At 44.1% G+C, this 23,805-nt stretch overlaps 1 protein-coding gene across 5 annotated transcripts in view; it reads right to left on the bottom strand.

Moving 5' to 3' along the window:
- The window catches only part of LOC106573992 (cyclin-dependent kinase-like 5), a 101,472-nt gene extending 88,519 nt beyond the window's left edge, over window positions 1–12,953 (bottom strand). For all 5 annotated transcript variants that reach the window (XR_006759793.1, XM_045697535.1, XM_045697536.1 and 2 more), the window contains exons 1-3: window positions 12,824–12,953; window positions 9,502–9,816; window positions 5,919–5,953 (exon numbers count right to left, since the gene is read on the bottom strand). Coding sequence is in view for 4 of the 5 variants with exons in the window: in XM_045697535.1 (XP_045553491.1) it covers window positions 5,919–5,953; window positions 9,502–9,565 (99 nt within the window). In the remaining variant the exon portion in view is untranslated. The remainder of the gene's footprint in view (window positions 1–5,918; window positions 5,954–9,501; window positions 9,817–12,823) is intronic.
- Between the last annotated feature and the right edge of the window lie 10,852 nt (window positions 12,954–23,805).

Below are 23,805 nucleotides of genomic sequence, written 5' to 3'. Positions count from 1 at the left end.
GTGGTTCCAAACTTCTTCCATTTAAGAATGACGAAGGCCACTGTGTTCTAGGGGACTTTCAATGCTGCAGAAATTTTTTGACACCCTTCCCCAGATCTGTGCCTCGATATAATCCTGTCTCGGAGCTCTACGGACAATTCCTTCGACCTCATGGCTTGGTTTTTGCTCTGACATGCACTGTCAACTGTGTGACCTTATATAGACAGGTGTGCCTTTCCAAACCAATTGAATTTACCACAGGTGGACTCCAATCAAGTTGTAGAAACATCTCAAGGATGATCAATGGAAACAGGATGCACCTGAGCTCAATTTCGAGTCTCATAGCAAAGGGTCTGAATACTTTCCAAAGACACTGTATATAAATGATCTCCCAGTTGCTTGCTAACGAGTTAACATGCAGATGTAGGCAGACAATACAGTCCTGTATGTACACTCAAAAAATAGACAAGTTGTTAACTGAAGCTCCGTTTCTAAATGGATGACTAATTCTTGCCTGCATTTAAATATCGACAAAACTGTTTGTATGTACTTCTCTAAGAAATTCATTGATTCTTCCCAACCAGCTGTTCTGGTTAATGGAGGAGAATCTGAACGCTGTGTCTAACTTCAGGTATCTTGGTGTCATTTTGGACTCCAACCAGCTGTTCTGGTTAATGGAGGAGAATCTGAACGCTGTGTCTAACTTCAGGTATCTCGGCGTCATTTTGGACTCCAACTTGACATTTAAGAAACATGTGAAGAAGGTGGTTAAACACGGTTAAGTTTGGATGATCCAACTTTAGGTTTATCAGACCTTTCCTTCCTCAGGAGGCCCTGCCTCCTGCATGCTATGATCTTCTCACATCTGAGATATTGTCTGACATGCTGGTAACAAGCAGGAGATACTGTTCTGAAACCAATTGAATCACTCTATAAACAAACACTTAAGATTTTTTGATAACAAACCAAACAGTTACCACCATTGTCACATCATTCACAAACATAATTTATTCAGTCTGGATAGCTTGCAGCAGTATGTAGATGCAAGCCTTGTCTTTAAGATCCTGCATGGTCTGGCCCCTCCAGCCCTAAACCGGCATGTCATGCTCAAGGAAAGCACCTCCAGAATAATAAGGGTAGTACCTAGAGGGGATTGAGTTGTCCCTCATCCACACAGTAAATGTAGTCAATCAGCCTTCTCTGTTAGAGCTACAATATACTGGAATGCAACGCCCACAGACTAGAGAAGATGCACTGATTATTGTACTTTGACATTTAAATTGAAAACATGGCTCAAATCTATCCAAACCTGTACACGCGTTATCTGTGGTTCCTCATTCGTAAGACGACAGTTGATGATAGTGTTTTTGTTTGAATGATACAGTTGAAGTCGGAAGTTTTCATACACTTAGGTTGGAATCATTAAAACTCATTGTTCAACCACTCCACAAATGTTTTGTTAACAAACTATAGTTTTGGCAAGTCGCTTAGGACATCTACTTTGTGCATGACACAAGTAATTTTTCCAACAATTGTTTACAGACAGATTATTTCACTTATAATTCAATGTATCACAATTCCAGTGGGTCAGAAGTTTACATACACTAAGTTGACTGTGCCTTTAACCAGCTTGGAAAATTCCAGAAAATGATGTCATGGCTTTAGAACCTTCTGATAGGCTAATTGACATAATTTGGGTCAATTGGAGGTGTACCTGTGGATGTATTTCAAGGCCTACCTTCAAACTCAGTGCCTCTTTGCTTGACATCATGGGAAAATCTAAAGAAATCAGCCAAGACCTCAGAAAAATAATTGTAGACCTCCACAAGTCTGGTTCATCCTTGGGAGCAATTTCCAAATGCCTGAAGCTACCACGTTCACCTGTACAAACAATAGTACGCAAGTATAAACACCATAGGACCACACAGCCGTCATACCGCTCAGGAAGGAGACACGTTCTGTCTCTTAGAGATGAACGTACTTGGTGCGAAAAGTGCAAATCAATCCCAGAACAACAGCAAAGGACCTTGTGAAGATGCTGGAGGAAACAGGTACAAAAGTATCTATATCCACAGCAAAACGAGTCCTATACCAACACAACCTGAAAGGCTGCTCAGCAAGGAAGAAGCCACTGCTCCAAAACCGCCACAACCTGAAAGGCTGCTCAGCAAGGAAGAGGCCACTGCTCCAAAACCGCCATAACCTGAAAGGCTGCTCAGCAAGGAAGAGGCCACTGCTCCAAAACCACCACAACCTGAAAGGCTGCTCAGCAAGGAAGAAGCCACTGCTCCAAAACCACCACAACCTGAAAGGCTGCTCAGGAAGGAAGAAGCCACTGCTCCAAAACCGCCACAACCTGAAAGGCTGCTCAGCAAGGAAGAGGCCACTGCTCCAAAACCACCACAACCTGAAATGCCGCTCAGGAAGGAAGAAGCCACTGCTCCAAAACCACCACAACCTGAAAGGTCGCTCAGCAAGGAAGAAGCCACTGCTCCAAAACCACCATAAAGCCAGACTGTGGTCACGGGGACAAAGATCGTACTTTTTGGAGAAATGTCCTCTGGTCTGATGAAACAAAAATAGAACTGTTTGGCCATAATGACCATTGATATGTTTGGAGGAAAAACGGGGAGGCTTGCAAGCCGAAGAACACCATCCCAACCGTGAAGCACATGGGTGGCAGCATCATGTTGTGGGGGTGCTTTGCTGCAGGAGGGACTGGTTCACTTCACAAAATAGATGGCATCATGAGGCAGGAAAATGATGTGGCTATATTGAAGCAACATCTCAAGACATCAGTCAGGAAGTTAAAGCTTGGTCGCAAATGGGTCTTCCACATGGACAATGACCCCAAGCATACTTCCAAAGTTGTGGCAAAATGGCTTAAGGACAACAAAGTCAAAAGTATTGGAGTGGCCATCACAAAGCCCTAATCTCAATCGTGAAGAAAATTTGTGGGCAGAACTGAAAAAGCGTGTGCGAGCAAGGAGGCTTACAAACCTTACTCGATTACACCAGATATGTCAGGAGGAATGGGCCAAAATTCACCCAACTTATTGTGGGAAGTTTGTGGAAGGCTACCTGAAAAGTTTAAACAATTTAACCTGTTATGGCTAGGGGGCAGTATTTTCACAGTCGGATAAAAAACGTACCCGATTTAATCTGATTATTACTCCTGCCCAGAAACTAGAATATGCATATAATTATTAGCTTTGGATAGAAAACACTCCAAAGTTTCTAAAACTGTTTGAAATGGTGTCTGTGAGTATAACAGAACTCATTTGGCAGGCCAAAACCTGAGAAGATTCCATGCAGGAAGTGCCCTGTCTGACAATTTCTTGCCCTTCTTGATTATCTCTATCCATTACAGAGGATCTCTGCTGTTACGTGACACTTCCTACGGCTCCCATGGGCTCTCAGAAGGCGGCAAAAAGCTGAATCGTGGCTTTGCAGGCTCTGGCTGAAAAAAAGTAGCACGTTTGGGTAGTGGCTGGTTACAGTACTGTGAGACTCAGGCGCGTGCCCGCGTCGACCCCATGCTTTGTTTTCTTTCGTCTGTTTACCTAAACGCAGATTCCCGGTCGGAATATTATCGCTTTTTTACGAGAAAAATGGCATAAAAATTTATTTTAAACAGCGGTTGACATGCTTCGAAGTACGGTAATGGAATATTTAGAAATCTTTTGTCACGAATTGCGCCATGCTCGTGACCCTTATTTACACTTCGGATAGTGTCTTGAACGCACGAACAAAACGCCGCTATTTGGATATAACGATGGATTATTTTGAACCAAACCAACATTTGTTATTGAAGTAGCAGTCCTGGGAGTGCATTCTGACGAAGAACACCAAAGGTAATCAAACTTTTCTAATAGTAAATCGGAGTTTGGTCAGGGCTAAACTTGGTCGGTGTCTAAATGGCTAGCCCTGTGATGGCTGGGCTATCTACTGAGAATATTGCAAAATGTGCTTTCACCGAAAAGCTATTTTAAAATCGGACATATCGAGTGCATAGAGGAGTTCTGTATCTATAATTCTTAAAATAATTGTTATGTTTTTTGTGAACGTTTATCGTGAGTAATTTAGTAAATTCACCGGATGTTTGCGGGGGGTATGCTAGTTCTGAACGTCACATGCTAATGTAAAAAAGCTGGTTTTTGATATAAATATGAACTTGATTGAACAAAACATGCATGCATTGTATAACATAATGTCCTAGGGTTGTCATCTGATGAAGATCATCAAAGGTTAGTGCTGCATTTAGCTGTGGTTTTGTTTTTTGTGACATTATATGCTAGCTTGAAAAATGGGTGTCTGATTATTTCTGGCTGGGTACTCTGCTGACATAATCTAATGTTTTGCTTTCGCTGTAAAGCCTTTTTGAAATCGCACAGTGTGGTTAGATTAACGAGAGTCTTGTCTTCAAAAATGCTGTAAAATAGTCATATGTTTGAAAAATTGAAGTTTTCGGATTTTAGAGGAGTTTGTATTTCGCGCCACGCCTATCATTGGATATTGGAGCAGGTGTTCCGCTAGCGGAACGTCCTGATGTAAGAGGTTAAAGGCAATGCTACCAAATACTAATTAAATCATTCTCTCTGCTATTATTCTGACATTTCACATTCTTAAAATATAGTGGTGATCCTAACTGACCTAAAACAGGGAATTTCTACTAGGATTAAATTAAAGGAATTGTGAAAAACTGAGTTTAAATGTATTTGGTTAAGGTGTATGTAAACTTCCGACTTCAACTGTATATTATTGGATGTAATGTATGTTGTATTGTTTTAGTGCGTATGTGTATTGTGGCTGTGTAAAGACCCTTACCTGACAAGGGACAATGGGTGCAAATGAACTTTTGGCTAAAACCGGCAGATTTAAAATGGATGTTGCATTATTGAAATATTGATGTTGATTAATCTGCATTGTCCCCTACGAATCAATTAAAAAAGTAGGGCTACACAGTCTGACCCCAACCCTGCTGTCTACTAGCTCATGTAGGACTACACAGTCTGACCCCAACCCTGCTGTCTACTAGCTCATGTAGGACTACACAGTCTGACCCCAACCCTGCTGTCTACTAACTCATGTAGGACTACACAGTCTGACCCCAACCCTGCTGTCTACTAACTCATGTAGGACTACACAGTCTGACCCCAACCCTGCTGTCTACTAGCTCATGTAGGACGACACAGTCTGACCCCAACCCTGCTGTCTACTAACTACTAGCTCATGTAGGACGACACAGTCTGACCCCAACCCTGCTGTCTACTAGCTCATGTAGGACTACACAGTCTGACCCCAACCCTGCTGTCTACTAACAACGAGCTCATGTAGGACTACAGTCTGACCCCAACCCTGCTGTCTACTAGCTCATGTAGGACTACACAGTCTGACCCCAACCCTGCTGTCTACTAACTCATGTAGGACTACACAGTCTGACCCCAACCCTGCTGTCTACTAGCTCATGTAGGACGACACAGTCTGACCCCAACCCTGCTGTCTACTAACTACTAGCTCATGTAGGACGACACAGTCTGACCCCAACCCTGCTGTCTACTAGCTCATGTAGGACTACACAGTCTGACCCCAACCCTGCTGTCTACTAACAACGAGCTCATGTAGGACTACAGTCTGACCCCAACCCTGCTGTCTACTAGCTCATGTAGGACTACACAGTCTGACCCCAACCCTGCTGTCTACTAACTCATGTAGGACTACACAGTCTGACCCCAACCCTGCTGTCTACTAGCTCATGTAGGACTACACAGTCTGACCCCAACCCTGCTGTTCCAATACCATCTTGCCGAAAACAATCAAACATCCTGTATTTTGGTATATTCTGATTGGTTCGGGTTAATTACCTACATCAGTGTTTAGAAGTGGTAATGAGGGGCCTCAGAAAAGGATAGCTGATGTCATTATATGAGGGGTCTTACCTTGTGTCTGCACTTCAGGACCACTCCATAGGCACCTGGTGGAGAGAGTAGTACTTTAAGACGTCATCAAGCACTCCTGACCCAGAAGACGTGGTTCAGTCTAGTCTGACCCAGAAGACGTGGTTCAGTCTAGTCTGACCCAGACGACGTGGTTCAGTCTAGTCTGACCCAGACGACGTGGTTCAGTCTAGTCTGACCCAGAAGACGTGGTTCAGACCAGAAGACGTGGTTCAGTCTAGTCTGACCCAGAAGACGTGGTTCAGTCTAGTCTGACCCAGAAGACGTGGTTCAGTCTAGTCTGACCCAGAAGACGTGGTTCAGTCTAGTCTGACCCAGAAGACGTGGTTCAGTCTAGTCTGACCCAGAAGACGTGGTTCAGTCTAGTCTGACCCAGAAGACGTGGTTCAGTCTAGTCTGACCCAGAAGACGTGGTTCAGTCTAGTCTGACCCAGAAGACGTGGTTCAGTCTAGTCTGACCCAGAAGACGTGGTTCAGTCTAGTCTGACCCAGAAGACGTGGTTCAGTCTAGTCTGACCCAGAAGACGTGGTTCAGTCTAGTCTGACCCAGAAGACGTGGTTCAGTCTAGTCTGACCCAGACGACGTGGTTCAGACTAGAGATCTAGAACTGCTTATTAGGTTGACCATGCAAAGTGGTCAGACTGTGACAGCATATTGGACTGGTTCTAATAGCTCAGTGTAGAGATGCTAACAGTACACAGATGAACGAAGCCTGAGCTTCGCCTTGGCAGTGTTCAGATGAATCCATAAATATGAGCCCAGTCATTCCTTCCTGCCTACTGGCCCCTTTCAGCAGAGAGAGCTCATTCTGTGTCTGGCTCCTCTATAATGGAGAAGGAAGTCCCTCAGTGGCTAACTGCAGCCAATTTACACAGGTAGAAATGGAATGCACCAGCCAGACAGGCACAACCTGAACAAGAGAATATTTGCTCGCCCTCTGTTTGATAAAGAGAGAGAATGATGCAAAGCCAGCCTGGCACCATGTTGGGCTGCTGTCCAATCAGCCCTGATTAATCAACATGAACGCAGCCAAACCTACATAATGCCAGCTGTAACCTATCTGAAATTGACCATTTATTTAGTTCTGCCAAAAGAGCGAGAGAGCAGCTAAGTCACAACACTCAACCTCTCGCTGGTGAAATAAAGCACGAAAACTCCATGTTATTGTTAAATAGTTTAATCGGAAAAACACTTAGAGTGCTTAGAGTTGTGCAGTGAAAAGGGGCTCGGTAGGGTCAGGGAGAGGGGATAGGGAGAGGGAGAGGGGATAGGGTTAGGGAGAGGGGATAGGGTTAAGGAGAGGGGATAGGGCTGGGTAGGGTCAGGGAGAGGGGATAGGGTACAGGGGCTACGGATGGGTAGAGGGGCAAGGGTCAGGGAGAGGGGATAGGGCTCGGTAGGGTCAGGGAGAGGGGATAGGGCCGGGGAGAGGGGATAGGGTTAGGGAGAGGGTTAGGTTAGAGGGGATAGGGCTGGAGAGAGGGTTAGGGAGAGGGGATAGGGTTAGGGAGAGGGGATTGGGCTGGGGAGAGGGGATAGGGCTGGGGAGAGGGGATAGGGCTGGCGAGAGGGGATAGGGCTGGGGAGAAGGGATAGGGCTGGGGAGAGGGGATAGGGCTGGGGAGAGGGGATAGGGCTGGGGAGAGGGGATAGGGCTGGGGAGAAGGGATAGGGCTGGGGCGAGGGTTAGGAAATAGGGGCTAGGGTTAGGGGCTAGGGTCAGGGCTGGGGCTGGGGAGAGGGGATGGGACAGGGTAGAGGGGATGGGAGAGGGGATAGGGCTGGGGAGAGGGTTAGGGAGAGGGGCTAGGGAGAGGGGCTAGGACTGGGGAGAGGGGCTAGGACTGGGGAGAGGGGCTAGGGTTAGGGAGAGGGGCTAGGGCTGGGGAGAGGGTTAGGGTAGAGGGGCTAGGGTTAGGGACTAGGGTCAGGGAGAGGGGATAGGACTGGGGAGAGGGTTAGGGTAGAGGGGCTAGAGTAGAGGGGCTAGGGTTAGGGGCTAGGGTTAGTGTAGAGGGGATAGGAATGGGTATGGGGGATAGGAAAGGGGAGAGGGGCTAGGGTTAGGGGCTAGGGTTAGGGGCTAGGGTTAGGGGCTAGGGTTAGGGTAGAGGGGATGGAGCTGGGTAGAGGGGATGGGGTTGGGTAGAGGGGATGGGGCTGGGTAAGGGACTGGGTAGAGGGCAAGGGACAGGGGAAGGGACTGGGTAGAGGCCAAGGGACAGGGGAAGGGACTGGGTAGAAGGGATGGGGCTGGGGAAGGGACTGGGTAGAAGGGATGGGACAGGGAAAGGGACTGGGTAGAAGGGATGGGACAGGGGAAGGGACTGGGTAGAAGGGATGGGACAGGGGAAGGGACTGGGTAGAAGGGATGGGACAGGGGAAGGGACTGGGTAGAAGGGATGGGACAGGGGAAGGGACTGGGTAGAAGGGATGGGACAGGGGAAGGGACTGGGTAGAAGGGATGGGACAGGGGAAGGGACTGGGTAGAGGGGATGGGACAGGGGAAGGGACTGGGTAGAGGGGATGGGACAGGGAAAGGGACTGGGTAGAAGGGATGGGACAGGGGAAGGGACTGGGTAGAAGGGATGGGACAGGGAAAGGGACTGGGTAGAAGGGATGGGACAGGGGAAGGGACTGGGTAGAGGGGATGGGACAGGGGAAGGGACTGGGTAGAGGGGAAGGGACAGGGGATGGGACTGGGTAGAAGGGATGGGACAGGGGTAGGGACTGGGTAGAAGGGATGGGACTGGGTAGAGGGGAAGGGACAGGGAATGGGACTGGGTAGAAGGGATGGGACAGGGGAAGGGACTGGGTAGAAGGGATGGGACAGGGAAAGGGACTGGGTAGAAGGGATGGGACAGGGGAAGGGACTGGGTAGAAGGGATGGGACAGGGAAAGGGACTGGGTAGAAGGGATGGGACAAGGGATGGGACTGGGTAGAAGGGATGGGACAGGGGAAGGGACTGGGTAGAAGGGATGGGGCAGGGGAAGGGACTGGGTAGAAGGGATGGGACAGGGAAAGGGACTGGGTAGAAGGGATGGGACAGGGAAAGGGACTGGGTAGAAGGGATGGGACAGGGGAAGGGACTGGGTAGAAGGGATGGGGCAGGGGAAGGGACTGGGTAGAAGGGATGGGACAGGGAAAGGGACTGGGTAGAAGGGATGGGGCAGGGGAAGGGACTGGGTAGAAGGGATGGGGCAGGGGAAGGGACTGGGTAGAAGGGATGGGGCAGGGGAAGGGACTGGGTAGAAGGGATGGGGCAGGGGAAGGGACTGGGTAGAAGGGATGGGGCTGGGTAAGGGACTGGGTAGAGTGTCTGCCACTTTACAGCTACTCATTGAAACCGCAGGAAACCAACAACATGGGAGAGAAAGACATGTTACCATGGCTGGCTGGTACAATATCTAGTTCCAGTATTATGTAGCCTAGTCCAAAAATGTTCTGATTTCTATAGTGCTTCATGATCCATTACCCACAAGCAGGCGCGCCAGCACACACACACATACACACAGAATTGTTAGAAAGCCTCTGTAAGGTAGTAACATAGCTAGTGATCTTACCTTCACCTACGATCCCAAGGACTTCAAATTTATTCATCACATCACCAACGTCAGAGTTCTTCATGAAGTTAAAAGGCAGCTGGGGTGAGGTGAGGTCAGAGAGGTGTCCCAGCTAGAGGAGGGGGGTCTGGGCTGGGCTCCTGGCTCCTGGGAGGGGTTGATTACCAGTGGGCCTCAGGACGCGAAACATTCTCCTTTCAATGGTTCCCCCTCACCGGATCACCCTCGCTGGATCACCCCTCGCCGGAGCACCCTCGCTGGATCACCCCTCACCTGATCACCCTCACCTGATCACCCTCACCTGATCACCCTCACCTGGACACAGAGGAAGTCACAACAATGAGCAGAGGAATCCAACATAATTAGGCTAACTTTTTAGGTATTGAAAACACCTGGCCAACTTTTATTTGAGTGAGCTATCCCTTTAAGTGCTGACTGTTCATGAACAACTCCTCTCCTCATCTCCCACATAGCTGTGGGTTCAGTATGCAAAACCCTGAGCTAAAATAAACCAGGCAGGCAGCATCCTAGTACAGACAACATGACTCTGCTGCTCTCTCTCTCTCTCCACTAACTGACAGGCTCAGATCAGAAGGCTACAGGTGATTATAGGTGGTGGCTGATCTCCTGAACAACTAAGCTCTGCAAACAGCTGAACACACAGACGATCCTTCCTCTTTAGTTTCAGCAGAATAATGTGAAGAGGAATGCAGTGAGCAGTGTAGAGGATCCTGCGTTCATTTCGTTTCCAACATCAGGATGAATCATGCGTGGTAATGGACAGTCAGTGGAATTCAACACCTTCAAAATCAGCTGGCGAATGATCGTCACCAGCACAGTGTTATTGAACACAGACTACAAGAGAAAAACAGAGATGCTCCTGAAAAAAAAAAACATCTGGATTATGTAAGAAAATTAGGGAACAATTGTTGCCAATGACAACAAGAAGACATATTATATTATACAATGGGTGGGTCTAATCCTGAATGCTGATTGGTTAAAAGCGCATTCCAGCCGGTGTCTATTCCACAAGTTACCGCCGGTTAAATCTATGATGTTAAAATGCCTTTTTACTCTGTTCCATCTGACTGTGCAATCCACTGTCTCATCAGCCCAGCCAGGCAATTTATAACCTTGATCTCCACTATAAAAAGCATCTAGACATTATCTCACATTTCCTTTAGACTAACATTTAGTTTCCAACAGCGGAGATTTTTATAAACCTTGCTGTTTGTCTCTCCGACATTTGCAATGTTGTTTCAATATTCAAATTTGATCTCCAGCTGTCCCATAGTAATGAACATGTCAGGACGAGACAGACAGACAGGCAGCGTTTCTCAGCCAGTCGAAATCATGAATCAGCTGGCATAATTTTAAATCAAATCAAATTGTATGTCACATGCGCCGAATACAACAGGTGTAGACCTTACAGTGTAATGCTGAATACAACAGGTATAGTAGACCTTACAGTGTAATGCTGAATACAACAGGTATAGTAGACCTCACAGTGAAATGCTGAATACAACAGGTGTAGTAGACCTCACAGTGTAATGCTGAATACAACAGGTGTAGTAGACCTCACAGTGAAATGCTGAATACAACAGTATATAGCCCCTCTACTGTATATAGCCCCGCTACTGTATATAGCCCCGCTACTGTATATGACCCCTCTACTGTATGTAGCCCCTCTACTGTATGTAGCCCCTCTACTGTATGTAGCCCCTCTACTGTATGTAGCCCCTCTACTGTATGTAGCCCCTCTACTGTATTTAGCCTCGCTACTGTATGTAGCCTCGCTACTGTATGTAGCCTCTCTACTGTATGTAGCCTCTCTACTGTATGTAGCCTCTACTGTATATAACCTCTCTACTGTATATAGCCCCTCTACTGTATATAGTCTTGTTACTGTTATTTTTCACTGTGTTTTTTACCGTTGTTTTTATTTATTTCGAAAAATGCAAAGAGTTTGCAAAGCTGTCATCAAGGCAAAGGGTGGCTCCTTTGAAGAATCTCAAATATATTTTGATTTGTTTAACACTTTTTTGGTTACTACATGATTCCATATGTGTTTTTTCATAGTTTTGATGTATTCACTATTATTCTACAATGTAGAAAATAGTATAAAAATAAAGAAAAACCCTGGAATGAGGAGGTGTGTCCAAACATTTGACTGATTGTATATATCCATGTGCACTAAGAAATGTCAATTGATAAAAAGGTCAAACGAAACGAAGTGCAGCTAGTTTGCAGTCTTTACAGCTTCAGCGTTTGAAGTGATTGTGTTAGCTGTGTTGTTGGCTAGCTAGCAAGCAAAGTAGGCTAGTCCTATACAGTAAGGGCCTATTAGTAATTAAACCATACAGTAGCCTACTCCTACACAGTAAGGGCCTATTAGTAATTAAACCATACAGTAGCCTACTCCTACACAGTAAGGGCCTATTAGTAATTAAACCATACAGTAGCCTACTCCTACACAGTAAGGGCCTATTAGTAATTAAACCATACAGTAGCCTACTCCTATACAGTAAGGGCCTATTAGTAATAAAACCATACAGTAGCCTACTCCTATACAATACAGGCCTATTAGTAATTAAACATGGAAACCATACAGTAGTCTACTCTCATACAGTACAGGCATATTAGTAATAAAACATGGAAACTATATAACAGCCTACTCCTACACAGTGCAGGCCTATTAGTAATAACACCTGAAAACTATATAACAGCCTACTCCTACACAGTACAGGCCTATTAGTAATTGGATTATAGGTTAATTGTATGAAGCTACATGTTAAATATCTACAGTTAGGCTAGACCTAGACAATATTTCAGCCATAACTCAAATCAATGTGGTCAAACGGTCCGTTAGAGCCTCTATGTGTGTGTGTGTGTGTGTGTGTGTGTGTGTGTGTGTTTATGATGCAAGTAGGCTAGCAGGACCATGTTTTTTAACCCACACATATTACTGTGCTGTGTGTCGGGCAGCTAGAGAGCTCTCTATCATATCAATACTAGACAGCTAAACAACATGAGAAAACAAAGAACCAGAAAATCCAACAGGAGCACACTGCACTTAACGTTACACAGAAGTGAAATGTTGAACGTCTACATGGTTGACATTATGCCCTTGATCTAACGTTAGCTTGCTAGCCACACAGATCCAGCATCGATTAACCTAACTACGTGCTCTACAGAGAGGGATACTACGCACTAAATGCCTAAATAAAACGGCTGATTAAAAAAAAACACGTAATCTGAAACGTACTGTATATACCTACCTACTCAAAGTATTTCTAATGGACGACAAAAAGACGCTACTCACTCAGTGTTTGTAAATTGATGAAACTGGATCCACATCCAAGGTAGGAATGTTAATTGCAGCAACAGTAAGCAGCTCCTCCGCTTGACAACACCACCAAGTAACGCCGCCAAGCAACAGTTTTGAGTGACGTATCGGTATCCAATCAAAACGGATCAGGGTTCATTATACAAACGCCTTCCTGGTGTGGAACCAATGAAGGTGCAGAAAATACTGTGAGCGTTAAATGGGCGGGACATACTTGTGACAATGTCAGTTCACCAAAAAAAGTCGACAATAAAGTTAATTTGTACATAATTATCAACATTTTGATATAGACCTAATGGTAAACTGCATTAATAATTGAATTCGAAAATGTTTGTTGTTTTACCATAAGAGAGATCCTACTCGGTGGCATATATTTAGTTGATCAAAATCCAAAATCCAATTATCTATGGTTCTGCGTCAACACGGAGTCAGACAATAGAAACGATTTCCTTTTTTCATCTTCAATTAATTCATGCAGAGAATGTAATCCTAGAATCTGTAAAACTGTTGTAAAATTCCTCATCTTCTTATGCCTCCACCTGGCCTAAAGGTGACATCACAGGCAGACAAGCCAAAGAGTGTTCAATAAGTTTTCCATCCTCTCTGGACAAGCTACTACCATTACACACCTGGCCATAATGTCTACAGTCAATAACAGGAAGTACAGACTAAAACTGCAATAGACAAGCTACTACCATTACACACCTGGCCATAATGTCTACAGTCAATAACAGGAAGTACAGACTAAAACTGTGATAGACAAGCTACATGGTCTCATAAAAGGTTATCACTCATTTAGATGTGAAAAAATGTACTGTCATTGCAAACTGTAAGTACAGTGAGCGAAAAAAGTATTTGATCCCCTGTTGATTTTGTACGTTTGCCCACTGACAAAGAAATTATCAGTCTATAATTTTAATGGTAGGTTTATTTGAACAATGAGAGACAGAATAACAACAACAAAAAATCCAGAAAAACGCATGCCAAAAATGTTATAAATTGATTTGCATTTTAATGAGGGAAATAATTATTTGACCCCCTCTCAATCAGAAAGATTTCTGGCTCCCAGGTGTCTTTTATACAGGTAACGAGCTGAGATTAGGAGCACACTCTTAAAGGGAGTGCTCCTAATCTCAGTTTGTTACCTGTATAAAAGACACCTGTCCACAGAAGCAATCAACGGTATAGTCCCAACGGTTTGGAAAAATAATTTGAGCACTCTATAGAAAGATGAGACTCTCACGATGGTATTCTCTGATTTGCTCGTTTTGACCCCACAAGCATTACAGAGATGATTGTGGACTACAGGAAAAATAGGACCGAGCACGCCCCCATTCTCATCTACAGGGCTGCAGTGGAGCAGGTTGAAAGGTTCAAGTTTCTTAGTGTCCACATCACCAACAAACTAACATGGTCCAAGCACACCATGACAGTTGTGAAGAGGGCACAACAAAACCTATTCCCCCTCAGGAGACTGAAAAGATTTGGCATGGGTCCTCAGATCCTCAAAAGGTTCTACAGCTGCACCATCGAGAGCATTCCGACTGGTTGCATCACTGCCTGGTATGGCAACTGCTCAGCTTCCGACCGCAAAGCACTACAGAGGGTAGTGCGAACAGCCCAGTACATCACTGGGGCCAAGCTTCCTGCCATCCAGGACCTCTATACCAAGCGGTGACAGAGGAAGGCCCTACAAATTGTCAAAGACTCCAGCCACCCTAGCCATATACTGTTCTCTCTGCTACCACACGGCAAGCGGTACCGGAGCGCCAAGTCTAGGTCCAAGAGGCTTCTAAACAGCTTCTACCCTCAAGTCATAAGACTCCTGAACATCTAATCAAATGACTACCCGGACTATTTGCATTGCTCTCTGGTCTGATGAACAAAAGTAGAACAAAAATATAACTGTTTGGCCATAATGACCACCGTTATGTTTGGAGGAAAAAGGGCCAGTCTTGCAAACCGAAGAACACCATCCCAACCTTGAAGCACGGGGGTGGCAACATCATGTTGTGGGGGTGCTTTGCTGCAGGAGGGACTGGTGCACTTCACAAAATAGATGGCATCATGAGGCAGGAAAATGATGTGGATATATTGAAGCAACATCTCAAGACATCAGTCAGGAAGTTAAAGCTTGGTCGCAAATGGGTCTTTCACATGGACAATGACCCCAAGCATACTTCCAAAGTTGTGTCAAAATGGCTTAAGGACAACAAAGTCAAGGTATTGGAGTGGCCATCACAAAGCCCTGACCTCAATCCCATAGAAAATTTGTGGGCAGAACTGAAAAAGCGCATGCGAGCAAGGAGGCCTACAAACCTGACTCCATTACACCAGCTCTGTCAGGAGGAATGGGCCGAAATTCACCCAACTTGTGGAAGACTATCAAATCAAAATCAAATCAAATTTATTTTTATATAGCCCTTCGTACATCAGCTGATATTCTCAAAGTGCTGTACAGAAACCCAGCCTAAAACCCCAAACAGCAAGCAAAGCATGTGAAAGAAGCACGGTGGCTAGGAAAAACTCCCTAGGAAAAACTCCCTAGAAAGGCCAAAAACCTAGGAAGAAACCTAGAGAGGAACCAGGCTATGAGGGGTGGCCAGTCCTCTTCTGGCTGTGCAGGGTGGATATTATAACAGAACATGGTCAAGATGTTAAAATGTTCATAAATGACCAGCATGGTCAAATAATAATAATCATAGTAGTTGTCGAGGGCGCAACAAGCACGTCCGGTGACTACCCGAAACGTTTGACCCAAGTTAAACAATTTTAAGGCAATGCTACCAAATACTAATTGAGTGTATGTAAACTTCTGACCCACTGGGAATGTGATGAAAGAAATAAAAGCTGAAAGAAATTATTCTTAAAATAAAGTGGTGATCCTAACTTACCTAAAACAGGGAATTTTTACTAGGATTAAATGTCAGGAATTGTGAAAAACTGAGTTTAAATGTATTTGGCTAAGGTGTATGTAAACTTCCGACTTTAACTGTACATACTACCTCAACTAACCGGTGCCCCCGCACATTGACTCTGTACCAGCACCCCCCTGTATATACTGTTATTTTTTATTGCTCCTCTTTAATTACTTGTTACTTTTATCTCTTATTCTTATCCAGATTTTTTGAAACTGCACTGCTGGTTAGGGGCTCGTAAGTAAGCATTTCACTGTAAGATCTACAACTGTTGTATTTGGCTCATGTGACTAATGTATTTTGATTTGATCATCTGAAATTGGTACCTCCGATCTGCCAACTTCTGTCTGTAGTGTCCAAACAGTTTGGGTTTGGACACTGATTCAATTATTCCCTGATTTTTCTTACATCTCTCAGATATAGGACAGACACTTGAAAACTAGATCTGTTTTTCCATGTTTTAATCTGTTATTCAGTGCTCCCGAGTGGCGCAGCGGTCCAAGGCACTGCATCTCAGTGCTAGAGGCGTCACTACAGACCCTGGTTCGATTCCAGACTGTATCACAACCAGCCGTGATTTGGTGTCCCATAAGGCAGCACACAATTGGTCCAGTATCGTTCGGGTTAGGGTTTGGCTGGGTTAGGCCATCATTGTAATTAAGAATTTGTTCTTAACTGACTAGCCTAGCTAAATAAAGGTTAAATAAAAAATTCAATAGATTTTTTTTATACCTAAAATTCTATATCAAATAGCTGTCACGACTTCCTCCGAAGTCGGTCCCTCTCCTTGTTCGGGCGACGTTCGGTGGTCGACGTCACCGGTCTTCTAGCCATCGCCGATCCACCTTTCATTTTCCATTTGTTTTGTCTTGTCTTCCCACACACTTGGTTTCAATACCATTTATTACATGTTGTGTATTTAACCCTCTGTTCCCCCCATGTCCTTGTCCAGTATTGTAAGTGCTTGTGCACGTATTGTCTGGTGTGCATCGGGTTTTGTACCCATTTATTGATTGTTCTGTTTTCCGGTGGGTTTTTATTATTAAACGGCGCCGTTGGAAACACAATTTTTGCTCTCCTGCGTCTGACTTCTCTGCCGCCAGTACGCACCCCTTACAATAGCTAAATGTTCCTTGGTTTGACTATCTTAAAACAATTCCATATGTAAGCTTAGTAGAACTTCAATTTATTATTTATATTTTTGACAACTTTTACTTCACTACATTCCTAAAGAAAATAATGTACTTTTTACTCCATAAATTTTCCCTGACACTCAAAAGTACTCATTACATTTTGACAGGAAAATGGTCCAATTCACACACTTATCAAGAGAACATCCCTGGTCATCCCTACTGCCTCTGATCTGGTGGACTCACTAAACACACGTGTTTAGTTTGTAAATGATGTCTGAGTGTTGGAGTGTTCCCCTGGCTACACATAAATTAACAAAACAAGAAAATGGTGCTGTCTGTTTTGCTTCATATAAGGTATTTAAAAATATTTACACTTTTACTTTCGATTCTTAAGTCTATTTTAGCAATTAAACTTAATTATCAAAAGTAAATGTATTTAAAACCAAATAATTTTAGACTTACTCAGGTAGTATTTTACTGGGTGACTTTCACTCCTATTTGCCACATCTTCAATTTAAGCCTATTAGAGAGCGTGTGCCCTCAGGCCTAGAGGGAAACTAAAGTCATTCCGCTACCCAAGAAAAGCAAAGCCCCCTTTACTGGCTAAAATAGCCCACCAATCAGCCTGTTACCAACTCTTAGTAAACTTCTGGAAAAAATGGTGTTTGACCAGATACAATACTATTTTACAGTAAACAAATTCACAACAGAATTTCAGCATGGTTACAAGAAAGGACACTCAACAAGCACAGTACTTACACAAATGACTGATGATTGGCTGAGAGAAATTGATGATACAATTTTTGTGGGGGCTGTCTTGTTAGACTTCAGTGCAGCTTTTGACATTATTGATCATAGTCTGCTGCTGGAAAAATGTATGTGTTATGGCTTTACATGGACTCTCAAATATAATCAGGAATTCCCCAGGGTAGCTGTTTAGGCCCCTTGCTTTTTTCAATTTTTACTAACGATATGCCACTGACTGAGTAAAGCCAGAGTGTCTATGTATGCGGATGACTCAACACTATACACGTCAGCTACTACAGCAACTGAAATGACTGCAACACTTAACAAAGAACTGCAGTTAGTTCCAGAGTGGGTGGCAAGGAATAAGTTAGCCCTAAATATTTCTAAAACTAAAAGCATTGTATTTGGAACAAAACACTCACTAAACCCTAAACCCTAAACTGTTTGGAGTAACACTAGATTGTAAACTGTCATGTTCAAAACATATTGATGCAGTAGTAGCTAAGATGGGGGAGAAGTCTGTCTATAATAAAGCCTTCTTAACAACACTATCAACAAGGCAGGTCCTACAGGCCCTAGTTTTGCCACATTGACTACGGCTTCCCTGTGGCTCAGTTGGTAGAGCATGGTGTTTGCAATGCCAGCATGGTGGGTTCGATTCCCTACAGGGGGCCAGTACAAAAAAATATATATATATATTTAAAAAAAAGGCATGAAATGAAATGTATGCATTCACTACTGTAAGTTGCTCTGGATAAGAGTGTCTGCTAAATGACAAAAATGTAAAAATATAGTGTACAGCTGTGTGGTCAGGTGCCACAAAAAAGGACTTAAGAAAATTGCAATTGGCTCAGAACAGGGCAGCATGTCAAGCCCTTGGATGTCAACAGAAAACTAATATTAATAATATGCATGTCAATCTCTCCTGGCTGAAAGTGGAGGAGAGATTGACTTCATCACTACTTTTATTTATGAAAGGTATTGATTGACATGTTGAATGCACCGAGCTGTCTGTCTAAACTACTGGCACACAGCTCGGACACCCATGCATACCCCACAATACATGCCACAAGAGGTCTCTTCACAGTCCCCAAGTCCAGAACAGACTATGGGAGGCACACAGTACTACATAGAGCCATGACTACATGGAACTCTATTCCACATCAAGTAACTGACGCAAGCAGTAAAATTTGATTTAAAAAACAAATAAAAAAAGATCTTATGGAACAGCGGGGACTGTGAAGCAACACAAACATAGGCACAAACACATGCACACACACACACACACACATACATACGATAACATACGCATTATACATTCACATGGATTTAGTACTGTAGATATGTGGTAGTTGTGGAGTAGGGTCCTGAGGGCACACAGTGTGTTGTGAAATCTGTGAATGTATTGTAATGTTTTAAAATTGTAAAACTACCTTAATTTAGCTAGATACCAGGAAGAGTAGCTGCTGCTTTGGCAGCAGCTAATGGGGATCCATAATAAATACAAATACTCATTTTCTATCAAGGTATCTTTACTTTTACTCAAGTATTACAATTGTGTACTTTTTCCACTACTGGTAATACTGCAATAAATGTGCTAAAGAAATGAACATTTTGTCCTTAATACAAAGCATTATGTTTGGGGCAAACTCAACACAACACATCAGCGAGTGTCACTCTACATATTTTTTAGAATGGTGGTGGCTGCATCATGTTATGGGTATGCTTGTCATCATTAAGGGGTTTTATTTACAAAAACAAGAAAAGGAATAGAGCTAAACACAGGCAAAATCTTAGAGGAAAACCTGGTTCAGTCGGCTTTCCAGCAGGCACTGGGAAACAAATCCACCTTTCAGCAGGACAATAACCTAAAACACAAGGCCAAATATACACTGGAGTTACATACCAAGACGACATTGAATGTTCCTGAGTGGCCTAGTTACAGTTTTGACTTAAATCTATGGCAAGACTTGAAAATGGCTATCTAGCAGTGATGAACAACCAACTTGACAGAGCTTGAAAAATACAAAAATACATAATTGTCATGTCCTGACCTGTAAAAGGGGTTGTTTGTTATTGTAGTTTGGTCAGGGCGTGGCAGGGGGTGTTTGTTTTGTGTGTTTCGTTTTTTGGGGGGTAATGTTCTATATTAGTGTATTTCTATGTCTGTGTCTATTTAGTCTATTTCTATGTTCAGGGTTTTTGGTTTGGCCTTCAATTAGAAGCAGCTGTTCTTCGTTGCTTCTAATTGGAGGTCATATTTAAGTAGGGGTTTTTGTCTCTGTGTTGGTGGGTAGTTGTTTCCTGTTCCATGTATAGCGTGTTGCCTTACAGGACTGTCTTTGTCAATTGTTTGTTATTTTGTTAAGTGTTCACGTTTCCTTCTAAATAAAAGAAGATGAGTATACACATTCCCGCTGCGTTTTGGTCCACTCAATACGACGAGCGTTATAGAAATAATGGGCAAATATTGTACAATCCAGGTTTGCAAAGCTCTTAGAGACTTAACCAGAAAAAAGACTAACAGATAGATCTCCATTATCATCAGCTATTCCTATCCAGGTTCTAGGCTATCCCAGGCAACCACTAGTGGGCGCTAGATCTCCACTATCATCTAGGCTGTGTCCTGACGAAAATACACTGGTGTCCTCCTGCAACCAGTTCCTACATTAAACATATTCCATTCTGGCTAGAAAGGCATCAGATTCCTCCATAGCTTTACGTTCGTTGGGAAAAATGTTGGAAAATATGCATACTGTCTTAACAAAACACAATTTTCCCCCACCATGCTAGTGGCTAATGCTACTTCCTGATGTTGCGCCCAGCCAGGGGTTAACAACAGACTGCTGCAACCTGATTGGCTGAACACGGTGTGCAACATCCGGAAGTTGTCCGACAATCCAAAAGTGGTGGTGGAAAATGTAGTTTTATTGAGATAGTATGCTTCTTTTTTTTTGTGGCACACCATTAAAGCTAGAGAAAGGTGTGACTGGGGACCGCAATTCACATGTGGGGGTTCCTGCATATACTTCTATTGGTGAATTTTTAAGCTACAGTGGGACTCTGGTACAGAGGTGGGAGTCGAGGGCGACATTCCAGTCCAATTGGAGGTGGTAATGTACCTTTACAGTTCGTTGCCAACCGCTATATAAAAATCCACAGAAGAAGACAGTGTCCGTCGCTGCTTTCCTGCAGTTCTGTTAACGTTACGGCGAGGGTAGGTGCTCGGCAGATGGGGTCGAAGGACACTGTGCACTAGCTAGCTAGTTAGTTAGGACTCCGGTACACAGGGGGGAGGCGGGACCTACACCATTAGCTAGCTAGGACACCTAGGACACCGGAACACTGCTTTCCCGCAGTTCTGTTAACGTTAGAGAGTGCATGCACATGGGTGGAGTCGTTTTTGGTGTGGGGAAGCATGGACTCTTTCCATTTTGTAGTGTATATCCACTAGGGGGATTCAGAGTAGATAACCAAGCAAGAGGGGCCTTGTGTAGTGGATATCCACTAGGGGGATTCAGAGTAGATAACCAAGCAAGAGGGGCCTTGTGTAGTGGATATCCACTAGGGGGATTCAGAGTAGATAACCAAGCAAGAGGGGCCTTGTGTAGTGGATATCCACTAGGGGGAGACAGAGTAGCTTACCAAGCAAGAGGGGCCTTGTGGAGTGGATCTCCACTAGGGGGAGCCAGAGAAGTTTACCAAGCTAGAGGGGCTGAGACACTCTTTTGACTTGCTTATGACAATTTTTTTATTTCCGGATCCGGTGTTATATGCCTGTTTACAAATGCTAGCTACATGTCAGGCTAGTCTGGTATATGCCTGTTTATAAATGCTAGCTACATGTCAGGCTAGTATGGTGTTATGCCTGTTTATAAATGCTAGTTACATGTCAGGCTAGTATGGTGTTCTATGCCTTTTTACAAATGCTAGCTACATGTCAGGCTAGTCTGGTGTTATGCCTGTTTATAAATGCTAGCTACATGTCAGGCTAGTATGGTGTTCTATGCCTGTTTATAAATGCTAGCTAGATGTCCGGCTAGTCTGGTGTTATGCCTGTTTATAAATGCTAGCTACATGTCAGGCTAGTCTGGTGTTATGCCTGTTTATAAATGCTAGCTACATGTCAGGCTAGTCTGGTGTTATGCCTGTTTATAAATGCTAGCTACATGTCAGGCTAGTCTGGTGTTATGCCTGTTTATAAATGCTAGCTACATGTCCGGCTAGTCTGGTGTTATGCCTGTTTATAAATGCTAGCTACATGTCCGGCTAGTCTGGTGTTATGCCTGTTTATAAATGCTAGCTACATGTCCGGCTAGTCTGGTGTTATGCCTGTTTATAAATGCTAGCTACATGTCAGGCTAGTCTGGTGTTATGCCTGTTTATAAATGCTAGCTACATGTCAGGCTAGTCTGGTGTTATGCCTGTTTATAAATGCTAGCTACATGTCAGGCTAGTCTGGTGTTATGCCTGTTTATAAATGCTAGCTACATGTCCGGCTAGTCTGGTGTTATGCCTGTTTATAAATGCTAGCTACATGTCAGGCTAGTCTGGTGTTATGCCTGTTTATAAATGCTAGCTACATGTCAGGCTAGTCTGGTGTTATGCCTGTTTATAAATGCTAGCTACATGTCAGGCTAGTCTGGTGTTATGCCTGTTTATAAATGCTAGTTACATGTCAGGCTAGTCTGGTGTTATGCCTGTTTATAAATGCTAGCTACATGTCCGGCTAGTCTGGTGTTATGCCTGTTTATAAATGCTAGCTACATGTCAGGCTAGTCTGGTGTTATGCCTGTTTATAAATGCTAGCTACATGTCAGGCTAGTCTGGTGTTATGCCTGTTTATAAATGCTAGCTACATGTCCGGCTAGTCTGGTGTTATGCCTGTTTATAAATGCTAGCTACATGTCCGGCTAGTCTGGTGTTATGCCTGTTTATAAATGCTAGCTACATGTCCGGCTAGTCTGGTGTTATGCCTGTTTATAAATGCTAGCTACATGTCAGGCTAGTCTGGTGTTATGCCTGTTTATAAATGCTAGCTACATGTCAGGCTAGTCTGGTGTTATGCCTGTTTATAAATGCTAGTTACATGTCAGGCTAGTCTGGTGTTATGCCTGTTTATAAATGCTAGCTACATGTCCGGCTAGTCTGGTGTTATGCCTGTTTATAAATGCTAGCTACATGTCAGGCTAGTCTGGTGTTATGCCTGTTTATAAATGCTAGCTACATGTCAGGCTAGTCTGGTGTTATGCCTGTTTATAAATGCTAGCTACATGTCAGGCTAGTCTGGTGTTATGCCTGTTTATAAATGCTAGTTACATGTCAGGCTAGTCTGGTGTTATGCCTGTTTATAAATGCTAGCTACATGTCCGGCTAGTCTGGTGTTATGCCTGTTTATAAATGCTAGCTACATGTCAGGCTAGTCTGGTGTTATGCCTGTTTATAAATGCTAGCTACATGTCAGGCTAGTCTGGTGTTATGCCTGTTTATAAATGCTAGCTACATGTCAGGCTAGTCTGGTGTTATGCCTGTTTATAAATGCTAGCTACATGTCAGGCTAGTCTGGTGTTATGCCTGTTTATAAATGCTAGTTACATGTCAGGCTAGTCTGGTGTTCTATGCTTAACGACAGTACTTTTAGCCACGTCTCTTTTTGAATTTCAAGTGCTAGATCTTGAACAGCAAGACCTTGATCTGATATTCCTACACAGGAGGGAAAAAAAGAGCGAAAACGTCAAGGTCATCCACTGAACACTACAAATAGGGATGATGGAGAATACACAAACACTACATGACCAAAAGTATGTGCACACCTGCTCGTCCAACATCTCATTCCAAAATCATGGGCATTAAAATGGAGTTGGTCCCCCTTTGCTTCTATGACAGCCTCCACTCTTCTGGAAAGGATTTCCACTAGATGTTGGAACATTGCTGCGGGGACTTGCTTCCATTCAGCCACAAGCACATCAGTGAGGCTGGGCACTGATGTTGGGCAATTCGGCCTGGCTCGCAGTCGGCAAGGACAGACGATTTGTACGCGCTAAGCGTTTCAGCACTCTGCGGTCCCGTTCTGTGAGCTTGTGTGGCCTAGGTTGTTACTCCTAGACGTTTCCAATTCACAATGACTGACCGGGGCAGCTCTAGCAAGGCAGAAATTTGC

Source organism: Salmo salar, chromosome ssa16 (assembly GCF_905237065.1).
Source record: "Salmo salar chromosome ssa16, Ssal_v3.1, whole genome shotgun sequence".
NCBI classification, from domain to species: Eukaryota; Metazoa; Chordata; class Actinopteri; order Salmoniformes; family Salmonidae; genus Salmo; species Salmo salar.
The sequence above is the reverse complement of the archived record's forward strand: the minus strand, read 5'-3'. Positions and strand labels throughout refer to the sequence as shown.